Genomic DNA, 21450 nt, shown 5'->3' with positions numbered 1-21450 from the left:
TGTAGGCCTGTCCGATGCTTGTGGTACGGAGGCACCGCGGGAGGCACCGCGCTGGCTTGGCAGTTGGTGATATGGCCAAGCCGGAAAGACAAGCGAGTGGAAACGCCGCAACTCAGGTTAATGCGTTCTTCAGCCACGGTTTTCTCTCGTTCTTTGTGAGAACACCCGCGGTTGTCGTGCACAAAATAAACTACAGCTGGCCGGTGAGGAAGGAAACCATGGCTGCAAAGAAAGAACGTTTGGGCGGGCAGTAGTACGATGAAATCGAAGTCGGCTAACGAATTCGACTTTCGAGCACGGCGACAAGTGAAGAAAAGAACTTGGATGCGGCTCAGGTTGGGAAAAAAAATCGGGAAATGTTGTCTGCAGGTTGTGGATAGGAGCACGAGCAAGGGGTGGTGGGTGGCGGGCGTAAGTAATATGGCAGCGGCCAAGTTGATGAGTGAAGTTTAAGGCCAATTGGGTGGATGCTGAAGCACAAGGGGGGCAAGGGAATCAAGATAAGCAGGCATAGATGGAAACAAAAACTGGGGGGTAAGGAGCAGAAAGAAGAAAGAAAAGGAGGAATACGACAGGAGAGGCGGAAGACAGAAAAGGGACCGCGTTGCAAAAATGCGTAGTCTTGTACGACCGGCCGACACTATCTCGCAGTCCGGTAGCAGGCGGAGGATAGTTTGCAATATTGGGAAGTGTTGTATTTCTTGCATTCGTCTTCAATGTGGTGAGATGTTATATTACTGGCTGTCTGGACTTGCGTCGAGGTGCGGCGAGCTTCAGATTTCAATGGTTTACGAGATGCAATAGAAAAGCAGAAAGAAGCAGAGCAAACGAGAAAAGAGGAGGAAGAAAAGGAAGGACGTAAGATTCCGCATGAAAGGCAGGCGCGATCCGAATATTACAACGCTCGTGGTCCGAGACAAGCAAGGCAAGAAGGAAAGACCGACAGGTGAGGAAGGCGAGACCAAGCAGCCACAGGGAAGAGCCCCTCGTGCTCGTGCCTAGGACAACGATTGCCACAATTGAGAAAGTGTCAAGCGATCACTGCAGACTTGAAGCAGCACCAGCTCACGAGCCGGCCTTGCAAAGGCTTTGGTTGCAGCAAGAGGGCTGACGGCTGTCATTCCGGGGGAACAAGTGACTCGCCCTTTCTCGACGTTGGAAGCTAAGTCGTGGTGTAAGTCGATCTTGGTTCCAGCCAATCCCCGCACGGCACCAACGCACGTTGCGCTGGTATGGAGCACGCGATCTCTCGCCCAAGCAGGAGCCAAGGGCAGAGAACGGAGAAAAAAGGGTAGGAGCTACCAGCACTTAAAGCTCTTGCCCATTTTAGTCAGTCGGCGTGGCAAATTTGCGACCACAGGCACGCTGGAGAGCAGAAGTAGGAGAGAGGGAGAGAGGCTCACTGATCTTGGGTATTGCCTATTGTGGGCGTACGAATACCCAGATTTTTTGTGCAACACGTTCGAGCCTCCTTCAAAGAGTTTCAACAGTTTAGTGGATCGCCGCAGAATATGGGTTTCTTTTTGACATGGTTGTATATTGTAAAGGGATGGTAACGAAAGAGAGACCCAGGTGCCTTCCATTTTTGCGACGGAGTCGCGGCGAAGTACCAAGAGGCACGTAGAACTGGAAAGAGCCATTGGCAACGCCCTTGAGATACAAAAGAATACGCGCCGCAACAAACAACACGATCTGAGCAATGCCAAAGTCATTCGGTGGAGGCCAGGAGAATGCAACTTTCGACGTCCAAAAACCACAACAAAGATCATCCTTGATCCAGCCCGCGCTCTCCCCTGATTCTTCCGACGGCATGGCTCGCTGTTTCTGCGACATGCGCCCGCACCCCTGCCTCGGCGCTGTCGATTCACTGACAACCACTCCCTCCCACCACATTGGGGAAGCGGGCCTTCGATTGGACTGATGGGGGAGCTTCACATATGCGACATTTGCCCCGGACGAAAATGTACTTATGTATCAAATGGCATGGGGTCACGGGCTTGCTCCAGCAGCACGAGACGCTGTCGGCACTCTATGGAGTACGTGCAGACAAGCCAAGCCATGAAAGAGAGGTGGGCAAGGGTGGGGGGGCATGCCATAAATTGTAGCTCCCGGTTGGGGCGAAAGCAAGGAGGAGAGAGGCACGTGGGCTCTGGGACATTGGAAGGCTGCAGCGTCCCTGAATGCCGTAACCGTGTTGTTGCATCGACAGAGCGTCTCCCTATACGACATACACAACCTCATAACTCTCGAAGCGAATTGATGTGGCACGCTATCTACAGAGCTTATTGCCTCTCTCGGTCTGGTTGCGTTTGCCAGCTTTCAGTCTCGCCCAGCCAAGCGCGACGACAAGACTGTCTTATTTCCCAAAACGAGGGAGCACGAGGGCGTTTTGGAGACGCTGCACGAGTCTACGTAGGTACCATAGACAAGCCACAATCTACGAGTACTTTATACCCTTCAGACACGGACGGTGATGCTTCAATTCATCGATTTAATTCGTCAGAAATGTTAGGCTGTTGCTCATGAAAACCGGCCGTGTCATATCCTCGTCTCAGTCCTCCAGCCTCTTATGTCTAATATATTCGTACATAGATGGCTTGTTGTGCTAGTGTGAACAGCCTTCACACAAGAATTGGTATCCTTTCCCTTCCGTCCCCTACATCGTACTCCTCTTACTCCACGTTGCTCGGATAGCCAACCGCGGTGGTGGCCCCAAACTCCTCCTTGATACTGCGCGTGCTCACAAACCGGTTCAGCAGAGTCGGGCTGCCTGCCTTGTCGTTGGTCCCGCTGGCCCGCGCACCACCAAACGGCTGCTGGCCCACCACGGCACCCGTGCTCTTGCAGTTGATGTAGAAGTTGCCCGCCGCGTTGCGCAGCCGTTCCTCAGCCACGCGCACCGCCGACCGGTCAGCCGCAAACACAGAGCCCGTCAGGCTGTACTCGGACGTCGCATCAATGGTGTCGCACATGTCGGCAAACGTCTGCGCGGAGCCATTCTTGTCATCGTAGACGTGCGCCACTAGGATGGGGCCAAACAGCTCGCGCGACATCAGCGGATGCGCCGGGTTGCTGGTCTCGTAGATGGTCGGCTGCACGAAGAAGCCCTGGCTGCCGTCGTAGCGACCGCCCGTCAAAAGTGTCAGCTCCTTGTCGGACTTGGCGGCGTCGATGACGCCCGACAGCTTGTCAAAGGAGGCCTGGTGGATAACGGGGCCGACGAAGTTGCGGTGTTCCCATGGCACACCCATCTGCAGCTTCTCCGTCTCGGCGACCATGCGCTCACGGAACTGCGGCCACAGCGACTTGGGCACATAGAGGCGCGACGTGGCGCTGCACTTTTGGCCCTGGAACTCGAACGCGCCACGCACCGTCTGCACGGCCGCGTTCTCGACGTCCGCCGAGGCGTGGACCAAGTGGAAGTTCTTGCCGCCGGTCTCGCCCACGACGCGTGGGTAGCCAATATAGCGGCCCTCGGCGGTGCCTTTACCGATCTGGCCCCACAGCTTGCGGAACACGGCCGTGCTGCCCGTGTAGTGCAGGGCTGCAAACTGGCGGTGCTCCAGGACAACTCGCGTGACCTCCTCAGGCGGCCCGGGAACGAACTGGATCACATTCTTGGGCAGGCCGGCTTCGAGGAAGATGTTGTACAGCAGCCAGTTGGAGGCAATGGCAAAGTCGGATGGCTTCCACACAACCACGTTGCCGAGCAGGGCGGGAGCACCCGACAGGTTGCCGGCAATGGCGGTGAAGTTGAAGGGGCTGACCGCATACACGAAGCCCTCCAGAGGGCGGTACTCGGAGCGGTTCCACACACCCGTAGAGTTGTGTTGGGGTTGCTGTGCATACAGCTGCTCGGCGTAGTGGACATTGAAGCGCAGGAAGTCGCAGAGCTCGGCGGCGGCATCGATTTCAGCCTGCCATGCGTTTTTGCCCTGGCCGAGCATCGTGGCGGCCATGATGTCATATCGGTACTTTGTGGAGATGAGGTCGGCCGCCTTGAGGAAGATGGCGGCGCGGTCGGCAAAGGGGACAGCCGCCCACTCGGCCTTGACAGTGAGGGCAGCCTCGATGGCCGCAGAGACGTCGGCAGGGCTGGCCTGGGAGTAGGTCGCGATGGTGGCCTTGTGGTCGGCGGGATTCTTCTGTTCTCCGATGGACTTGTTGCGGATCTGATGACACGGGAATTGATGTGAGCACAAGGTAAGTGCAATGAGGATATGTTCACGCCAGTCACAAACTCACCTCTTTGCCTCCGATCACCAACGGGACGTCGACCGGTCCGGCCGCCTTAAGCTTCTCAACGGCCGCCGTAAGGCCCGCTCTCTGCTCTGAGCCCTTGGCATAGAAGTGCTGTCTCTTGGTCAGTTTCTAAACCGCTTCGACAGTCTCGTAGGGGGGCAACAACGTACGTTTGGCTCGTTGCTGACACTAGGTGCCTTGAATGTGGCAATCGACGACATGCGCAGCTGTGGCCGCGATGAGAAAACTGACGTTTGTCTGGAGAGTGGCATGTGTTGAAAGTGCTGATTCTGCATCCGCCGCAGGCCCGGGCTGAGGAGCCTCGCGGTCGCAGCGCTGCTGAGTCGTCTTGAAGCCATTTTTGGTCTGGTGTGTGCACAATACAGAGAATGTGAGGAGGATACTCAAGGAAAACGTGACGGAGATGCGGGGAGGTACAAAGGGAAGGTACGCATGAGATATCTCTTTAACTTTCAAGGGAGCTAGCTATAAGTCCCAGAGGAATGAATGTGCGATACAGGAGATGAGAGGAAAGTAATTGAAATAGGAAAGAGCAAACGCAACCTTTTACGTTTCAACCAGCTCCGATGATCGCATCGCACCTTCTCTACATATCGCTTTGCTCCCTCACTTGCGCCTTGCCTTCCCGGATCCGATAGCATGTACCTGCCATGATAAGGAAAGTGCAAGCCTGTGTCGCCTGCAAGCGACGTGGTGATGTTTCGCTTTGTTTCGGCTCAAAGTCACCTAGCGGGGAATGGTCCGATACTTTGGGTCGTTTCGTGGCACTGTGGGCCAAAGAACAATCGGTTTTAGTGGGGTCAACTGGCCAATGCCACTGTGGCGGCTTTCTACGGCGCGACAATACGCACTCGGCATGAAATGTTTGCACACAGTCCATTGGCGCTGTTGCGCAATCACTCCTCTGCTGAAATGTGGTGATGGCATCCGAAATAAGTGATTGAATGATAATTCATTGGACTTTTCATTTTTATCTTCCCTAACGCCGCTAATAAAAGACTTCGAAAACAAAACCACCCCAAAGAAAAGAATGCGAAATGAAGAATGATCAAAGAAAAGGAAACAAGGAAGACGGATGCCACTGTATTCGTTAACCCGAAGGTGCCCCAAGAAAAAGATAAACCGTGAAGCGTAAACATAAAGCGAGTTTTAAGGTGGAAAAGTTTCGACTACAAAAGCCCATTTTCTTTTATGCCTCCATGGCGTCGACATCGGCGCTGTTGGCAGTTGTGTCATTGCTGTCGTCGCCCCACAGGCCGTCAAGCTTGAACTCTTTTGCCCAGGCGGTGACAATTGTCTTCTGGTCGCCGGACGCAGCAGACGCCGGCTTCGCTGCCGGCACAGTGCTGTCGGCCATGTCGGCATCAAGCTGCGACGCCGTAGGAGCCGCTGCCGTAGCCGCAGCCGCCACAGAGTGCTTCGGCGGGTCGACCCAGCCCTGGATACGGCCGTCGCGCCAGTCTGTGATGACCGTCATGGCAGCCGCGTGCAGGTTGGGCACGCCGCCCTTGCCCAGCCGGCCGCGCTTGCGCGCTACCTGGACCAGGAAGTCCGTTGTGACGTCACCAGTGTCGCGGCTTGCCATCAGTGGCGGCAGATCGTAGACGTCTGTCAGCTTCTTGAGTCGGGCATCGGGAGTGGGTGTTGACACCGAGGGAAGCGAGGTGGCCTCGGACAGGCGCTTGATTAGTAGCGTGACGGCCGGGATGGGGTCCTCGATCATCTTGGGCGGCACGGCATTCAAAAGGATCAGGTTGGCCTGGACGTCGGCGGCGTTCTTGGGAGCGTCGTTGGAGCTGATGGCCGAGCCAAAACCGGAGCCAGCCGTGGTTGACGACGAGGGGAAGACGATGCCGGGAGAGTCGAGCAGCATCAGGTGGTTGTCGATCTTGACGGTGCGGATGGCCGTGGTGACACCTGCCTCGGCGCCAGCGGGGCAGGCCATGCGCTGCGTGCGGTTGTTGCCGCTGAGACGGCTCAGCAGAGCATTGATGACGGACGACTTGCCGACGTTGGGGTAGCCAATGACACCGACCGAGATGGAGCGCTTGAGGTTACGGTTGGCGGCGAACGACTTGAGCGCACGGAACAGCGCGCTGCTCGTGCTCTGCACGGAAATGTCGCGGTGATTGAAGGTGTGCGCGTTGGGCGCAGGGCTGGAGGCGCGCAGCGGCAGTGTCGGGAACGAGCCACGCAGGTGCGTGAGCCAGGCGTGCAGCACGGGTGGGGGCACCAAGTCGACCTTATTGAGGATCAGGATGAGACGCTTGCCAGCCTCGCCGCCGGCTGCAGCCAGGACAGCACGCTCGACGTCGCGCGAACGCGTGCCCTCGGGGTCGCGCGCGTCCAGTACGTACAGCACGACGTCAGCCTGCTCAACAACGGACTTGAAGACCTTGTCGTAGGCCTTGCGGGAAGTGGCACCGCCGGGCACCTCAATGACGTGGCCATTGCTAAAGTCGTCCTCGTCCTCGTCGTCCTCGTCGCCAAAGTCTTCGCCGTCGTCCATGCTATCACCTTCCTCGTAGTCAGGGTCCTCTCGCCGCTTGTTTTTGTACTTGCGGGCGGCGGCGCGTGCGCTCGCGAGAAGGGCGGCCATAGGGTTCGACTCATCAACCGGCTCGTCGTCCTCAACATCCATGTCACCGTCATCCTCGTCGTCGTTCTCGTCGCCCTCGACATCGTCATCCACCATCTCGTCCTCGTTGTCGTCGGCCGTGTTGCCCGTCCGGGCAGCCTTGGCGAGCTCTCGTCTCCGCTTTGTCTCCTCAAGTTTCCGGAGACGGGTCTCCTCGATCTGGTGCAGAAGCTTCTCCTTGTAGGGGAATAGGTTGGGGATACCCGGGTCCTTTTTCAGCTTAGACCGCCATTCCGGGTTCTTCTTTGCGAGCTTTCTGTCTTTCTTTTGCTTGGCCGCGGCGGCCTTCTCGATCTTGTGCCGGAGGCGGACGGGCTGCCGCTTGCTCTTGGGCTCTGCAAAGGGTTGTTAGTAGATGGGATGGACGAGATGGCTTTGATGTAAGACTGGCAATTTTTGTATCACTTACTCTTGGGCTTGTTTATAGTACCGGCCATTTTGTCGCTATTTACACAGACCAGATAGCTTGTTGATTGAAATCGAGGTGTGCCGGGCCGTCGTATTCTCAACCGGCGTTGTCGTAGGTGCCAAACAGTCGTCGGTGAAATTTGACTTTTTCGGTGCAGTGTCGATGCTGCAGTCCTGTGCAGGGGAAAAATAAAAAACTTCACCGCTTTCCCCTCCAGCCCCACAATTTATGCGGCAAAATATTTTTTGGTCTCTTATCGATAAGAGACATTGGTTTACGGCAGCCACGAAAGCGCTGGGCCCCATCACTTTACCTTGAGATTTGCTATCGGCCATTCCAAAACGACAAAGGTGAACGTCTGAGCTTTGGTTTTTGCGATAAATTATAGATCGATTGGCAAAATTTTATTCAGTGAAGGTGTCAATGCTCTCATACGTATAACAGACGACGTACGAACATACTCTATCAGTTTATGGTCCTTTTGGCAGTGACCGGCCCAACTAGTAAGGCTTGCACGTGCGAAACTCTATGGCGCTTCTATTTCCTTCGCGTGGCACTAACCGCTCTCAGACACTCCGACATACTCTGGCCTCCTTCGCTTTCGCCCCGACTCCATACGACGGCGCCATGAATGAGAATTGTCGTTATGTAGTCTCAATTCTTTTGTCGATATTTCGGTTTGATCCTTCCTCTCTTTCGTTTCTTGTCCATATTGATTATTTCTAGATTATTTCTTTCCTTCTTTTCGCGTTATTCAATCTTTTAACTTTCCTTCATTTATCATCGTTCTCTACTGAACTTGATTGACCTAATAATACCTAATCCACAACCATCCTACAATCTACCCCACTATGACTGCAGACGAGACTCGCCCGGCGGATGCGCCGTCATTTACCGGTCCGGCGGTACAGGCCACGTTTGAGGGCTTCCTGTTCGACATGGACGGCACGATCATCGACTCGACGGCCGCAGTCGAGAAGCATTGGCACACGTACGTTCAGCCTACCTCGCCATTTTAGTGCTGCGTCTCCCGTCGAGATACTAACGCGCTACAGAGTCGGCAATGAGATTGGTGTTGCGCCCGAAGTCATCCTCCAGACGTCACACGGCCGCCGGAGTATTGACATTCTCAAGATCCTATCCCCAGAAAAGGCTAATTGGGAGTGTAAGTCCACGCGCCCCTCTTCCCCTCTTCCGGCCAGCCTGGTTTTGCCCCTAACAAGCGCTCCAGATGTCTGCAGTATGGAAGGTCGCCTTCCCGAGCTGTACGGCGACGACGCCGTCGAGATCCCCGGTGCACGCGCTCTTCTCGACAAGCTGCGGGCCCAAGGTGCCCCCTGGGCCATCGTCACATCGGGCACCGAGCCCCTCGTCAACGGCTGGCTCGGCAAACTTGACTTGCCAAAGCCCGAGCACTTGATCACGGCCGAGTCCGTGGCCAACGGCAAGCCCGACCCGACATGCTACCGGATGGGTTTGCAGGCACTCGGCCTGGCAAAGCAGGGCGAGGAGGGAACATACGACGTGCTAGTCCTTGAGGACAGCCCTGCCGGTATCCAGTCCGGCAAGGCAGCGGGTTGCAAGGTGCTTGGCCTCGTGACGAGCCACACGGCCGCGCAGGTGGCAAAGGCTGAGCCGGATTGGATTGTGGAGGACCTGCGGTCAGTGCGCGTTGTGTCGATCGAGGCACAGAGCAACGGCGGCGTGCGGACGACGCTGGAGTTCTCCAATACGCTCGTTGTGCCGAAGACGGCATGAAGGATGTCACGTTGCCTGGCTCGCGTATGAACATGCCATTTTCAAGCTCTGCAGGGCGCACTGGGATATTTTAAAGTTAGAGACGGAGTACAATAGAGTCAAATAGATGTTCTGTGGCTTAACATGCTGAAAAGTGATGGATATTGTAGTGTTTGTCATGTGCCGGGTTGTTTGCAACCTTGCTCTGTTCAATCCCTTTCCCCATGTTGTGAATAGGATGTATTCCGTAGCGATAAAGAAAAAGGTAAGCATAATAATGAAGACGTGTTTTCAATCCTGTCTTATTTCATACTTGTTTTATTCAGCTCTTTATATTCTTCTAGTCTCATTTTCAGTGACATCAGAACTTTTTTCTATTCTTAGCAGTTTTAGCTCACCTTCTTTCCTCTGGTATAGCAGTCGTGGCCATAAATTTACGGAGCTATTTGGCGCTTACGTAGCAAAATTGCGTCTACCTTTGCCAGGAGAAACAGTTTAGACCGCATATAATTGTATACAGTTAAGATTGAGAGATGCAAGATGGTGATAAAAAATGAAAGCGAGGGTTGTCGCAGTTCCTTAAAACAATATCTCATCCGTTGTCTCTTTATTCGGGTTTTCTAATTTAGCAATACCTGTGTTAATAAATGCAATTATCTACTTACTGATAAATTTTTTTAATTTATTAATAATATTTAATAAACCTTCATAAAACAATAACCGGCGTACATGTGAGAATCCCGGTCTTTCCGGTTACATTGTCTCTTTTCTTTCTCAGGTAAAACATCTTGGTGTGTCGTACAAATGGTAATTTATATTGTTCATGACTATTTATGTCCTGACTAAATTGCGCTACCGATGCCGAGACGGGAAACATTAGACGATACCGACACACTGCCATGTATGATGCCTCCCGATGTTATTATTGGATGCACAAATTTAACGAAGACTGTTTACATGATATCTTGCACATGCTGCACTGCCCAGGCTGTTTCTCGTCCGCGTTGTGATCGACACGGTGATTGTCGATCACGGCATTGGTGGATGCCAGTGAGGAATGTTGGAGAGGGTTGACCAGCACTGAGCCGTCAGAGGCGGAGCATCAAATAGCTAGAAACAAGGGCCTCCAAAAACAACAACAACAACAACATCAACAACAAACATTGCACCCTTGCACAGCACAATTGCTGTCTGTCATCTCGTCTCCGTGCACCTGTCCCGGCTCGAGTTAGTTCATGTGCTTGCATCGCGAGAGGATATTAGGCCACTGAAAGTGCTAATCTCTCCCTTGCTCTAAAATATGCCTTTTGTATTTGTCCACACTCTGACATTAGTCTTTCCACCGGGCTGGGCCTCTCAATCGTTGTTTGTTTCTTTTTCTCTAACCGTTGACTATGTTTGGAGACCCACTACCACTGTTCGCTGCTGGAGCATGCGTGGGCCAGAAAGAGGGTACGGCTAAATCTTGCACTGCAAGTATGACAGCCGCGAGGAATGAGACCTGCTAGAATAAAGTTGGACGGACAAACAAAAGGCTTATCCGAAAGTAAAAAACATAAAATAAAAATAGAAAACAGAACAAAACAGCCTCAAAAATACCCTCAAATATAACGGGAAAATACTTTAAAAAGGAAACATGGTCACCTAAACAGAGACTTATTGTGGGATGAAACCCTCCGCTGTCTATATACTTGCTTTTACATTCTCGTTTCTTCTCAGTGTTGGTCCAGCGTCCCTGCTGGTGCCAGAAACAACAATTCTGCCTCTCCAGGATGTAATGGGTATTGAGTTCGTTTGTTTTCATGCGGCGATCTTCGTTGTAGTTCCACAGTGGCGAAGGCCGATAAAATGCATATGGATGCTTGTCAACGTAATTTACGCACAGCAAGGTCTTCGTTCCAGTGAGGGTTGTTCGAAATTGCAAAAGAGAATGTTGTATATAACAAGACGGCAAGTCACCGTCTTTTCCCGCTCATTTCCCCTTTCCCTCTCATCCTCATCACCGCCTATCGACAACTTCGGCAAAGCCCCCGGCCCGCCATCGACTACTAACCTCCTTTTTCACAGTTCAACTATGGCCCCCACGATGAACCATCTGCTTTTCGTCGCCGCCTCGCTTGCGAGGTGCGTACTAATTTCCCTACCTCGTCTAACCAGTAAGATGCCCCCGTTAACTTGACAGCCTCGCGAGCGCAAAACCCATCGACCCGCCTGTCTGCCCAACCATCACGTCGACCGTGCCCGCACCCAGCTGCGGGCCCTCGTTCAATGGGAGCACCTGCATCATTCCCTACTGCATCAAGCTCGAAACGATCACGATTCCTTGCGGCTGCGAAAGCGGTGCCGCACCCACTGTGTACTCGACGGCATCCTGCGCATGCCCAAAGGGTTGCGCCACCGCCACAGAGACGCTCTACCCGCCGTGCCCATGGCCAACGGGTTGGCCAACGGGCGTGTGGCCCACAGGCGTGTGGCCGACGGCGTGGCCGACTGCTTGGCCTACGGCTGGGCCGGGTCACCACCCCGGTCATGGTCCTGGGGGTGGCCACGGTGAGGGACCCGGCCACGGACCCGGTCACAAACCAGACCAGGACCCTGATAACCAGCCTAGCCATGGCCGCTCTAAGCGCGGAAACGAGCCTCAGCACTGGTCCATGGAATAGACAACTATCTACAGAACAATGCGTGCCCTGCTAGCGCGAGAAAACGAAGAGCATTGGGGAGTGGGGGTGTAGAAGGAGGGGATCCCGGCAATATGACGATGCACAGAAGGCGGGAGAGATAATGTGCCATATTGTACATGCGGAGCCGTTCTGGTTTGCCGGGTAGTGGTAATTGTTGTGAGGCGAGAGGAAGGTGCCTTGTGTGTCGGACACCAGAGTATATGTATCATAGACACACACCTCTCCCATTGTCACTGTACATACGAATTTATGACGTATTGCTTTTTGTTGGCGTATACTCTTCGATTCGTTTTCCCTCTCAGTCGGTCGGCCTGCGCGGGTCATATACTTCGTAGCCTTCGTCATCAGTGTCGCTCTCAACATCAGCGTGTGTGCCCCGCTGAGCTTCGTCGAGTCCTGGTAGTGGCAAGGGCGGAGGATGCAGGGATCCAGAAATGGACGGTGTCGATGCCGCCTGAGCAGTTGATGTTGATGTCGCCGGCAACGAGATGACCGGAAGGTCCGACAACGGCGCTGTCATATCGTCACTTGTTTGTGGCTGCGAGCTCTCGTTGGAAACAGCTGAGAAGGCCGATTTAAAACCACCCTTGCGAAAGCCGCCCTTTTTGGCACCGGCACCGGACATACCAACGGCTGCGCTACCGGATGACGCATCCTGACCGCCGTCGTTGGTGCCTATCTTGATGCTGATGACAGCGTCCGTCGCCTTGGCTTCCAGACGGCGGGCGCGAGCTGCTACGGTCGGGTCACGCACCATCGCTTTCATGTCTTTGAGACGCTGCTTGTGCGCATGGTCGTACGACGATAGATGGGCCTCGTACTCGTTCATGCGTGTGTAGCCCTTTTGGCAGAGCTCACAGAAGAACGCACGGCGCGCCTCGCGTGCGGACGCGGTCTGTGCCGGCGGCAGGGCTTGAAATCTCTGCGCATGGTCAGTAAGACGCGTGTATGAGTGGCCAGATGACAAAGAGAAACGGACGTACAGGACGCATGTCGAAGGTGAAGATGGTTCAGATTGTTGTGGAATCGACTTGCATCGTCGAGGAGAAGGCTCGCACCTTCGACCAAGGTTGTTTGGTAGGAGTTGTGGAGCAGGTGCCAAGGCAAGGCTAACGCAGGGTATTTGTGGGGTGGCAAGCACCGGTATTAGGCGCTGAAAGGAGCTGCCGGACAATGAATTTTTCCAGTTTCAGCGCTTCAGCCTCGCCGCCCCTTGAACAAAGAGCACTATTAAAGGGGGCAAGTTGGCGATTTCTTCAAAGTCAACTCCCCAAACGTCTCTGAACGTTTTATACTACAACCTCACGACGATACCCAACGACGGTTAAAAAGAGCAAGCTTTGATTACCAACAAGATACATCTGGTGCCTTTTATCTACCGATTATCCTTGCCTGTCCATCTCAATGACACCTTGCAAACAACGACGTCGCTCCCGTTTCCTTTCCTACACCTATTTCCATTTCTGATCTTTTTAATGAATAATATATTCGCAAAAACGCTGCCAAAAACGCCCATTGCATCAAACCGTGGCATCCAATCGTCATGTCGTCACATCATCACGCCGCATGCCTCGTCACGGTGCAACTTCTTGGCCCAGCACTAGGTCAAAGGTCGCCGGCTTCGCCAAGTCGAATTGCCCGACCGGGGCCAGACCATCATAGCGATGTTCTGTCGCCTTCTGCTCGACGTATTCCAAAGATGCGTCGCGCACGGCCGTCCAGTCGAGATTTGATGACTTGCCCATGGCGCCGCCTGCGTCGGCTGCGAGCGCTTCGAGGGCGGACTGCACCCAGCCGACGCAGTTCCAGCCTGGCGGTTGGTTGAGCCTGTCCTTGTCCGTCAGAGCCGCAAGGGGGACGGGGACGCAGCGAAGAATGGTCTCGAGGCGGGATGGGTTCCGGACCTTGCCAATGAGCACGCGTGCTAGCAGCATGAGGTCGTAGGTGGGCATCGTCTGCTCGGCGTACGTCCAAGATGCCGACGACGACGACGTAGCCGACGACAACTCGGTGGGACTGCTGGCGCTGCTGTCACTGCCGCCGCTCTCACTGCCACCACTCTCACTGCTACCGGGGCTCTCGGTGGCATGGTACTTTGTGAGCAGCGTGTCCTCGTCCTCCACTTTGGGCCCACGTAACAGAGCCCAGTGATACCTGGTGGGTTGATTGTTGGCATTTGCACCGTGAACGAGAAAATCAGTTGCTCGTACGCTCGCGATGACTCACCTGTTTTCACCACCTGCCATTCTGAGAGCACCTCGCCGGACGTAGAGGCCCACGTAAAGGCGGTCTTTGTTGCGTCGCATCGTTGCACCCATGGCCGCTCACAATATTGATCGTTGTGATATTTGCATGTCGTTGGGTCAACAGGGGATGGCAGAAGTGATTCTGAAAAGTGAATGAGACGAAAAGTATGAGAGAAGAAATGAAATGAGAGAAGATGCTGGGGAACGCGGCAACTCAAATAAATGCCAGGGATACTATGCAATTATCTTGTGGTGTCCCGAGGGGTGTTCCGATATGGAGGAACGCGGGCGTCTCCCTGATAAACTTTAAGAGCACTGGAAAGGGCAAGCGCCTCCCTGGTAACAACCTCCAAACCCGCAAGATGCTGGCGCATGTCGTTACAGCGCGGTGCGCCCTGAAAAGGGAAGGCATGGGTCGGCGGGCATGTGTGGAGGGTCAAGACCGCCCCACTCATGCCAATTCAGCCAATGGCGCCGCGCCGCTTTGCTATTATGTGTTCTTGTCAGGGGACCACCTTCCGTCTTTCTTCGGCGGACCATGCCGTCATATCCCAACAAAAAATAGGGAAACACAAGCCCAAATAGGTGCACGCAGCCCTGGTGTCTCACTGCAATCTATCGTGATTCCTTTTGCTTCCCTCTTTCGCTTGCTGTCGTCCCTCGCGTGTCCACTCTCTCGTTCCCGGTTCCATTTCGCTCTTTGCTGCCACGCCCAACCGGCACGCGCGATGAGCAATACACGGCCACAGCTGGCCGGCAAAGCGTCGCAGGACACGCTGGCGTCGATGCTGGAGCTCGAGCCCATGCCAATGCCCGATTCACCGTTGCCAACACCGCCCGCTGCAGCCGACGTGGAGACCGACAAAGAGCTGCCGCCTCTACCAAGCGAGGGAAGTGACGATGCCGAGGCGGATGCGGGGGCGGGCGTTTTGTCCAGCGCGAAGCATGGCCACAGTCGTTCGGTGTCTGCGACCATTAAGGGCACGACTGCCGCCCTCGGCCTGAGCCACGGCCACGGTGCTGTCTACTACTGTACGTCTGTGACGTTGACGAGAGACGCCAAGAATAAATCTAGCTAACTGTCTCCCTAGTATCCCGTATCCAGCGCTACTCCTCCTATGCCTTCACTATCTTCTCGTCCGTCCACCTGGCCACCACCTCCCTCATCCCGCTCGCCACTCGGTCCGTCCCAGCCTCCGAGTCCTACCTTCTCCTCGCCCGCGAAATCTACCAGACCCGCCTCTCCGAGCCCCTGCTTGTCTTTCTGCCGATTGCCGCCCATGTCGCTGCTGGTGTCGGCTTGCGTCTCGTGCGCCGCAGCCAGAACGCGCGCCGCTACGGCCGTACCACCGCCAGCAATTGGCCGCCCTTCAGCGTCATCGCGGCGTCGGGGTATGGCTTTGCCGTCGCCGTCGGCGCCCATATCTTCTTGAATCGCCTGCTGCCCGTTGCCGTCCAGGGTGACAGCTCGGACATTGGCCTCGCCTATGTTGCCCACGGCTTTGCGCGCCAACCCGTCGTGTCCTGGCTATCGTACGGTGCCTTCTTGGCCGCGGCGTCGGGCCACATGGTATGGGGCTGGGCGCGGTGGTTGGGCGTCGCACAGCGGGCCGCGTGGTCGAGCCTGGATCTTTTGCGGGGTGGAGACCGGGACGTGTCGGCCGGTGGTGGGGCGCGCGAGCCCAAGGCACTCCAAAAGCGGCGGCGCCGCACGTGGCTGGCCGTGCAGGGCGGCGTGCTTCTAGCATTCTGCCTCTGGGCATCGGGTGGCCTGGGCGTCGTTGCGCGCGGCGGGCCTGTACAGGGCTGGGTAGCAAAGGTATACGACGAGCTCTACGCCAAGACACTTGTATTATGAGTGGCCGTTGGTCGCTGCTTTATTCATATTTGATTCCTACTGTTTGTCCGATTTGGCATATTTGGCGCGGTGTCCGGTTTCTCATAGGAGCTACGGCGTGGGGTCTCGATTCCGAGCCGGAGCATATTTACTTCACACGGGGAGCATATCATGGGGAGTGGGTTGAGCGGTTTGGGTGGACACAACGGCGCGTCATTTTGTGATCCGTTTAAATTTAGAGCGACCCCCGAGGCTTGTCTATCTCATGACTAGGTTGCGTTATAACATTTCTAGAAAAATCAAAATTCTATAAATCATAGTCGTTTCGCTCTTTGGTTGTCTACGCCAGCGATGCAGCGTCGCCAGCCTTGAGCTTGCCAGCGCCCACCAGGCGGCTGACCTCGCTGCTCCACACGCTCTTGATCTCGTCCGAGACGGTCAGGCCGTTGAGGCGCGATGCCAGGTCGCCAATCTCCGTGGGGTCCAGCTGGCCTTGCACAAGCTCGACGTCGCCCAGCACCTTGTCGATGGTGGCCGCATCGGCTGCGCTGCCGGCCGCCGCAAAGTAGTTGGCGTCCTTGACGGAGCCCTTGAGCACACGCTTGTTCTTCTTGACAGCGTTCTTGGCCGCCTCCTTGGCCTTCTTCGCCGACTCGCGGTCGGCCTTGGCAGCTTCCTCGGCAGCCTTGGCGGCCTTCTCGGCCTCTTCCTTGGCACGGGCCGCCTCGTCCTTGGCGGCCTTCTCGGCGGCCTCCTTGTCCAGGCGCTTCTTGTTCTTGGCGGCGTTGGCTTCCTTGCGGAAACGCTTAATGCGCTCGTCGCCTGCGGACGCGTCGTCGAGCAGCTTGCGGAGGCGGGCGTTGTCCTCGGCCTTCTTCTTCTTGCGTGCGTTCATGTTCTTGCGCTCCATGTGACGCTTCTGGTCACGGTTCTCGTTGTCGTCGGGCACGTCCTCGTCGAGGTACTCGAACGAGCGCCAGCTGTCAAAGTTGTAGAAGAAGTTGTAGAACGACTCCACAGCCTCCTTGGTGGAGGCCTCGGTACCAAACGAGGGCACGGGCTGGACACGCGAGAAGCGGCCCTCCGACTTGAAAACACGGCTCCACAGCTTGTAGTAGTCGCCCGAGGCGAGCTGCTTCTTAGTCGGCGGCTCCACGTCGGCCTCCTCGTCAACGGAGTCGAACTGGCGGCGGCGGATGGGGTCGAGCAGCACCTCGGTGGCCTTCTGGATGCACTTGAAGAACTGGTCGTCCTCGGTGCCACCAGCGGCGGCCTTCTTGTCGGGGTGGTGCTTGAGCACCTTGCGGCGGTGCGCCTTCTTGATCTGCTCCTCAGTGGCCTTCCAGCGGTAGCGGGACAGGCCGAGAATGGCGTAGTGGTCTTGGGTCTGGGCGTTCGGGTTAGTATTTAAGAGGCCGATGGTTTCATGTCCTTGCTTGTGTTTCTTCTTCTTACCTTCCAGTCCTTGGCCTCGCGCAAGAGCAGCGAGGGGTCCTCGGGCTCGCTGATGTCACCGTCGTCATCGTCGGCGTCGACCTTCTTAGCACGAGCCTCCGCCTCTATGCGGTCATCCTCGGAGAAGGTGCGGTTGTGGCGCACACGGCGGGCGTGAGCAAGGTACTGCGGGCCAACAGGCTCGAGGCTGCGGTGGGTGCCGGCAGACAGCGACTTGATGCGCTTGATGTCGCCCTCGGCCGACCAGCCGGCGGGCAGGCTGGGAATGTACCGGTCGGCAATGAGAGTCGTAGCGGCAGCCATTGTGAGACGATGGGTGCGTGGACGAAAAGGGAAAGGGAGGTGGCTGTTGAGATGGGAAGGTGGTGGGGAGGAGGGGAGAGAGAGGCAGGAGCATCCAGCGAGAAAAATACTTGATAGTAAAGTTCGCTACCTCTTTTCTTTTTTTTTCTTGAGACCAAGGGGACGCCCCACTACCGAAGCCCGCCTTACAGGCTCAACCAATAATATTGCTTACCTTGCTTCATGTTTGGTGAAAGACCCACTTTTTGAAGTTCTCCGAAGCACCCACCAGAAGACAGCGTCTGGACCTCATTCTCACTCTTATGAGTTCATCCTCGTCACAACAACCTCCCACGAACACAAGTGTCGCGCAGCATCTTGGACTGTGTATGCTCTAAAGTTATGGCGGCACTTCAAGCATACCGAAATCTGTTCCGGGCCACAAGAATTGCCTTTGAAGGTGAGTCGAACCCATCGATCGAGTTGTGATGTCGGAGGAGATGAGCATGTGCGCTGACACATATAGGCGACTCGAGAGTCTTGTCCGCAGCACGCGAACAGATCCGGGTCAACTTCCGCGAGAAGGCTGGTCTTCCGGACTCCGAGGCCCAGCCGGCCATCCAGCACGCCGAGGAGGTGGCGTCGTTTCTGAGGGCAAACGTTGTCCAGGGCAAGAGAGAAGAGGAGGGTGTCTACAGTAAGATGAATGCTACTGTCGCCTCTCGAGAAATGACTATGTGGTGCAATACATGAATTTTGATCACTAACAATTGCAGGATTGAGAATACACGATGAGACGGAGCGCGGCGACAACGACACAATCAAAATTGGTGGCGGCAAGACAGTCAAGATTGACGGCAAAACATGTGCCGACAAGTAATACACTCTAAATGAAGAAGATGATGAGCTGGATATGACTAGAAATGAGCCACTGAGTCAAAACGTTGTCTTTTGAACTGGGATATTGGCGATGGATTAGTTTGTTTCTTTCTTGTACGATATAAGGGCATGGCATTTGAATTAGAACGATATGCAGCAAAAGAAGTTTCCTTTGAATATAACGCCACTAAATTTATAGCTTTTTGCAATTCACAAATCTTTGAATACGGAGTCCATGCGTTGCATAGGAGAACGAGAGATGCCTCCGCGCAGAGCATTACCTGCGCCGCACTTAATATCAGTACTATACACGCATTAAATGGCCACCCCAGATGCACATAGTGAACCTCTTTGATGATACAAGTCTCTCAATATTTTTTTGTAATTTATAAAGGCAAATGCATTGAACCCTTTCCCTCACCATTTCTCCACACGTGATGCTAATATAGATATCACGTGCGAAGCTTACCCCTTGACGGCCCACTTTTATGCGTTGGATTGACGTCTGTCCAACATTGCTCCTGGTCTAGCATCGCGTGTCCAGACAGCTCTCGCGGGAGGAACCTAACGACTCTTTTATGCGCCGCGACGTCCCCCCTCCTCATGGCTGTCCCCTCCACTCACGAAGCTGCTTTAGCAGACGGAGATGGAGACTTTGTGCGCGACTCATACCTCGCCTACGTCGTACCGCTGGCCACCGACAGCCGACTCGAGCAGGACCTCGAGCTATGCGCCAGCAAAGGCGAGTCGCTGCAGGCCTTGATCGAGGGGATCGAGGACCGAGAGTCGCTTTTCTTTGGTATGAAGCCGCCCTTTTAAATTGTCTTCATCTAAATCGTATCAATACTCATACGCACAGATGAAACCGTCGATGTCTACTTAATATTGCGAACACCATACCAAAGCGACCCGCATCTACGGAACTACCTCGAGCGCCTTGCAATCGTCCTCGAAGCACAGATCCTCAACAGCCACGTCTCTGGGCGCGATGCAACACCACCGGTCGTTGAGACCATCTTTAACGGCGCTGTGGAAAACATCGACGAGCCGCTTGCTATTGTTAGCGAACCGGGCGTTGCGTCCGGCCGAAAGACCACCGACGCAAAAGGGGGCAGCGACGAGGAGAGCAGCGAGAGCGGCGAGAGCGGCGACGACGATGATACCCAGCTGCAGAAGACGGGAGAAACGGCAGAGGATGAAGGTGTGACGCGGCAGACGTACTGCGTGTGGAAACTGCCCGTGTTTCTAGCACGACCGCGTACAAGGCTCCACGGGCCATCCGTCTCGTTTTCAGCTGTCGCAAGCTTGAAGCCGGTGTCGGCGGTGGCCGCCAAGGCAAGCGCGGAGGGCAATGGGTCGCTTGCTCCGTATGGCGATGCAAACGGCTTGCTGGGCGGCTTGACGCCGTCTGGGCGCATGGCTGGCTACTTGCAAAGCCGCGAGCCCAGCGGGCTGAACCTGCTCGAGTCGTTTGGCGGTGACCCAGCATTGGCTGGCGCATGGCCCCGGCTCTCGGCACAGCGCGTATCCCGTGTCGCGCCGGCTGCTGCGGCCATGAACCCGCGCTTCCATCCACGGCCACTGCGCGGCATCAAGTCCATCGCTTTCAACATCTTCCCTGCCGTGCACACGCGTGTGCGGTTCGCGCGCCCCAATGCGGCGCCTTCGAGTCCGGCCGTCGTCGCGATGCTGGAGATTGATTTCACGCCATTTTTTGACTGCGAGGCCGTCCTGTCCAGTATTAATATATCGCTCCCGTCGGGCGAGATCACCGACCTTAATACGGCCGACGGCCTAGCCCTGCCACTCTACTGCGTGGCACGCGACCACTTCACCTTCTTGTACCGTCTTGCGCCGCTAGAATTCGACATCAGTCGGCCACCGTCCCAACACAACCACCAAGGGCGATTGCCTGGCGCCCATGGCGGAAGCTTCAGTGGTACTGGCAACGGCTTTAACGGCAACGGCAATGGCAACGGCAACGGCGGTGCCAGCGCCGCGGCGCGCGACCTCGACATTTCCATCGAGGCCAAGGTGCTTGTCAAACCGGGCGTCTGCACGCCCACGCTCAAAATGACGTGGGTCACAAGCCTCGACTTTACCCTCCCGGTCAACCCCGGCTTTGGCACCGCCCTCATGCCCCCGCCATCCATCCAGCGCGCCCACCGCCCTTCCCAGCTGTCCATTGACGGCATGTCCTCATTTACTGCGCCGTCGGTCAGCCGTCCCGATGCGCTCCCCTCACTCGAGGCGGCCGCCACCCACAACACCGCAACGACCATTCCCGACTTTGGTATCACCATGACCTTTACCGCACCCTCGCACAAGGTGTACGCCGGCGAAGAGTTTAGCTGGACCGTATTTGTTGTGAACCGTGCCTCGCAGATGCCTCTGACGCCAACGCTGCCCACGAGTGCAACACTCGGCGGCGGTGTCGTGCCCCCTCCGCCCCCGGCGCCCCGCAAGCTGGCTCTGATTGCTCTGCCCAAACGCCGCCGCAACGATGTTCGTGTCATCCGGCCACCCTCTACGGCCGGCGGTCGCCCCCACCCGCGAGTGGGGCCCAATGGTGCCTTGGATGACACGGGTACGGTTGTCGAGGCTGTGGCCGACGCCGTACTCGACGAAAACATTGTGCACGCCATGCAACGCAGCTCGCTGGTAGACAGTACCGACGTGGTGTGCCTGAGCAGCGCCGACACGCGCGTGGGCCCGCTGGCGCCGAATGCGTGCTACTCCGTAGACCTGCGGTTCGTGGCGCTCCGGGCGGGTGCGGTAGGCATCGAGGCGATCCGCGTTGTTGACCTGGGCTCACAGGAGCACGTTGACGTGCGGGAACTGCCGGTAATGATCATTGCGGAAGGGAAGCGGGGTGATGATGAGACGAATTGAAACGGCTGCGTTGGAGTGATAATGTGTAAAACGTAATACCAATCCTTTTCTTGTACATTCACTGGAAAAACAGCAACAATCATATTTGCAACACCTGTGTGTGATATCTTGTCATGATGTAAATGATG

The 21450-nt window shown here is 55.7% G+C and overlaps 11 protein-coding genes across 11 annotated transcripts; 5 read left to right on the top strand and 6 right to left on the bottom strand.

Moving 5' to 3' along the window:
* Positions 1-1491: 1491 nt before the first annotated feature.
* SPSK_06733 (uncharacterized protein) lies at positions 1492-1893 on the bottom strand (the record flags this gene model as incomplete). The annotated part of the gene is made up of 1 exon (XM_016733431.1): positions 1492-1893. The coding sequence occupies one exon, from the start codon at positions 1891-1893 to the stop codon at positions 1492-1494; it is 402 nt and encodes a 133-aa protein (XP_016592088.1).
* Positions 1894-2672: 779 nt separating this feature from the next.
* SPSK_06084 (1-pyrroline-5-carboxylate dehydrogenase) lies at positions 2673-4601 on the bottom strand (the record flags this gene model as incomplete). The annotated part of the gene is made up of 3 exons (XM_016732792.1): positions 2673-4172; positions 4246-4353; positions 4413-4601. 3 exons carry the CDS (start codon positions 4599-4601, stop codon positions 2673-2675), a joined length of 1797 nt encoding a protein of 598 aa, XP_016592087.1.
* An 851-nt stretch (positions 4602-5452) lies between these two features.
* Positions 5453-7338, bottom strand: SPSK_06103 (nuclear GTP-binding protein; the record flags this gene model as incomplete). The annotated part of the gene is made up of 2 exons (XM_016732810.1): positions 5453-7236; positions 7311-7338. 2 exons carry the CDS (start codon positions 7336-7338, stop codon positions 5453-5455), a joined length of 1812 nt encoding a protein of 603 aa, XP_016592086.1.
* Positions 7339-8161: 823 nt separating this feature from the next.
* On the top strand, positions 8162-9068 carry SPSK_06510 (glycerol 3-phosphatase 1; the record flags this gene model as incomplete). The annotated part of the gene is made up of 2 exons (XM_016733214.1): positions 8162-8301; positions 8366-9068. The coding sequence occupies 2 exons, from the start codon at positions 8162-8164 to the stop codon at positions 9066-9068; spliced, it is 843 nt and encodes a 280-aa protein (XP_016592085.1).
* A 2053-nt stretch (positions 9069-11121) lies between these two features.
* SPSK_06646 (uncharacterized protein) lies at positions 11122-11710 on the top strand (the record flags this gene model as incomplete). Its single annotated transcript, XM_016733347.1, has 2 exons — positions 11122-11171; positions 11230-11710. 2 exons carry the CDS (start codon positions 11122-11124, stop codon positions 11708-11710), a joined length of 531 nt encoding a protein of 176 aa, XP_016592084.1.
* A 319-nt stretch (positions 11711-12029) lies between these two features.
* SPSK_06608 (c2h2 finger domain containing protein) lies at positions 12030-12723 on the bottom strand (the record flags this gene model as incomplete). The annotated part of the gene is made up of 2 exons (XM_016733310.1): positions 12030-12653; positions 12715-12723. 2 exons carry the CDS (start codon positions 12721-12723, stop codon positions 12030-12032), a joined length of 633 nt encoding a protein of 210 aa, XP_016592083.1.
* A 582-nt stretch (positions 12724-13305) lies between these two features.
* Positions 13306-14049, bottom strand: SPSK_06585 (uncharacterized protein; the record flags this gene model as incomplete). Its single annotated transcript, XM_016733287.1, has 2 exons — positions 13306-13885; positions 13958-14049. 2 exons carry the CDS (start codon positions 14047-14049, stop codon positions 13306-13308), a joined length of 672 nt encoding a protein of 223 aa, XP_016592082.1.
* A 122-nt stretch (positions 14050-14171) lies between these two features.
* SPSK_06185 (uncharacterized protein) lies at positions 14172-15835 on the top strand (the record flags this gene model as incomplete). Its single annotated transcript, XM_016732892.1, has 2 exons — positions 14172-15009; positions 15069-15835. 2 exons carry the CDS (start codon positions 14172-14174, stop codon positions 15833-15835), a joined length of 1605 nt encoding a protein of 534 aa, XP_016592081.1.
* A 319-nt stretch (positions 15836-16154) lies between these two features.
* SPSK_06282 (zuotin) lies at positions 16155-17572 on the bottom strand (the record flags this gene model as incomplete). Its single annotated transcript, XM_016732988.1, has 2 exons — positions 16155-17201; positions 17270-17572. The coding sequence occupies 2 exons, from the start codon at positions 17570-17572 to the stop codon at positions 16155-16157; spliced, it is 1350 nt and encodes a 449-aa protein (XP_016592080.1).
* A 381-nt stretch (positions 17573-17953) lies between these two features.
* SPSK_06703 (uncharacterized protein) lies at positions 17954-18431 on the top strand (the record flags this gene model as incomplete). Its single annotated transcript, XM_016733404.1, has 3 exons — positions 17954-18011; positions 18078-18248; positions 18328-18431. The coding sequence occupies 3 exons, from the start codon at positions 17954-17956 to the stop codon at positions 18429-18431; spliced, it is 333 nt and encodes a 110-aa protein (XP_016592079.1).
* A 602-nt stretch (positions 18432-19033) lies between these two features.
* Positions 19034-21322, top strand: SPSK_06001 (uncharacterized protein; the record flags this gene model as incomplete). Its single annotated transcript, XM_016732709.1, has 2 exons — positions 19034-19229; positions 19290-21322. The coding sequence occupies 2 exons, from the start codon at positions 19034-19036 to the stop codon at positions 21320-21322; spliced, it is 2229 nt and encodes a 742-aa protein (XP_016592078.1).
* Positions 21323-21450: the final 128 nt, after the last annotated feature.

The sequence above is a fragment of the Sporothrix schenckii genome (genome assembly GCF_000961545.1).
Source record: "Sporothrix schenckii 1099-18 chromosome Unknown Cont38, whole genome shotgun sequence".
NCBI classification, from domain to species: Eukaryota; Fungi; Ascomycota; class Sordariomycetes; order Ophiostomatales; family Ophiostomataceae; genus Sporothrix; species Sporothrix schenckii.
This window is presented reverse-complemented; position numbering and strand designations above follow the sequence as displayed.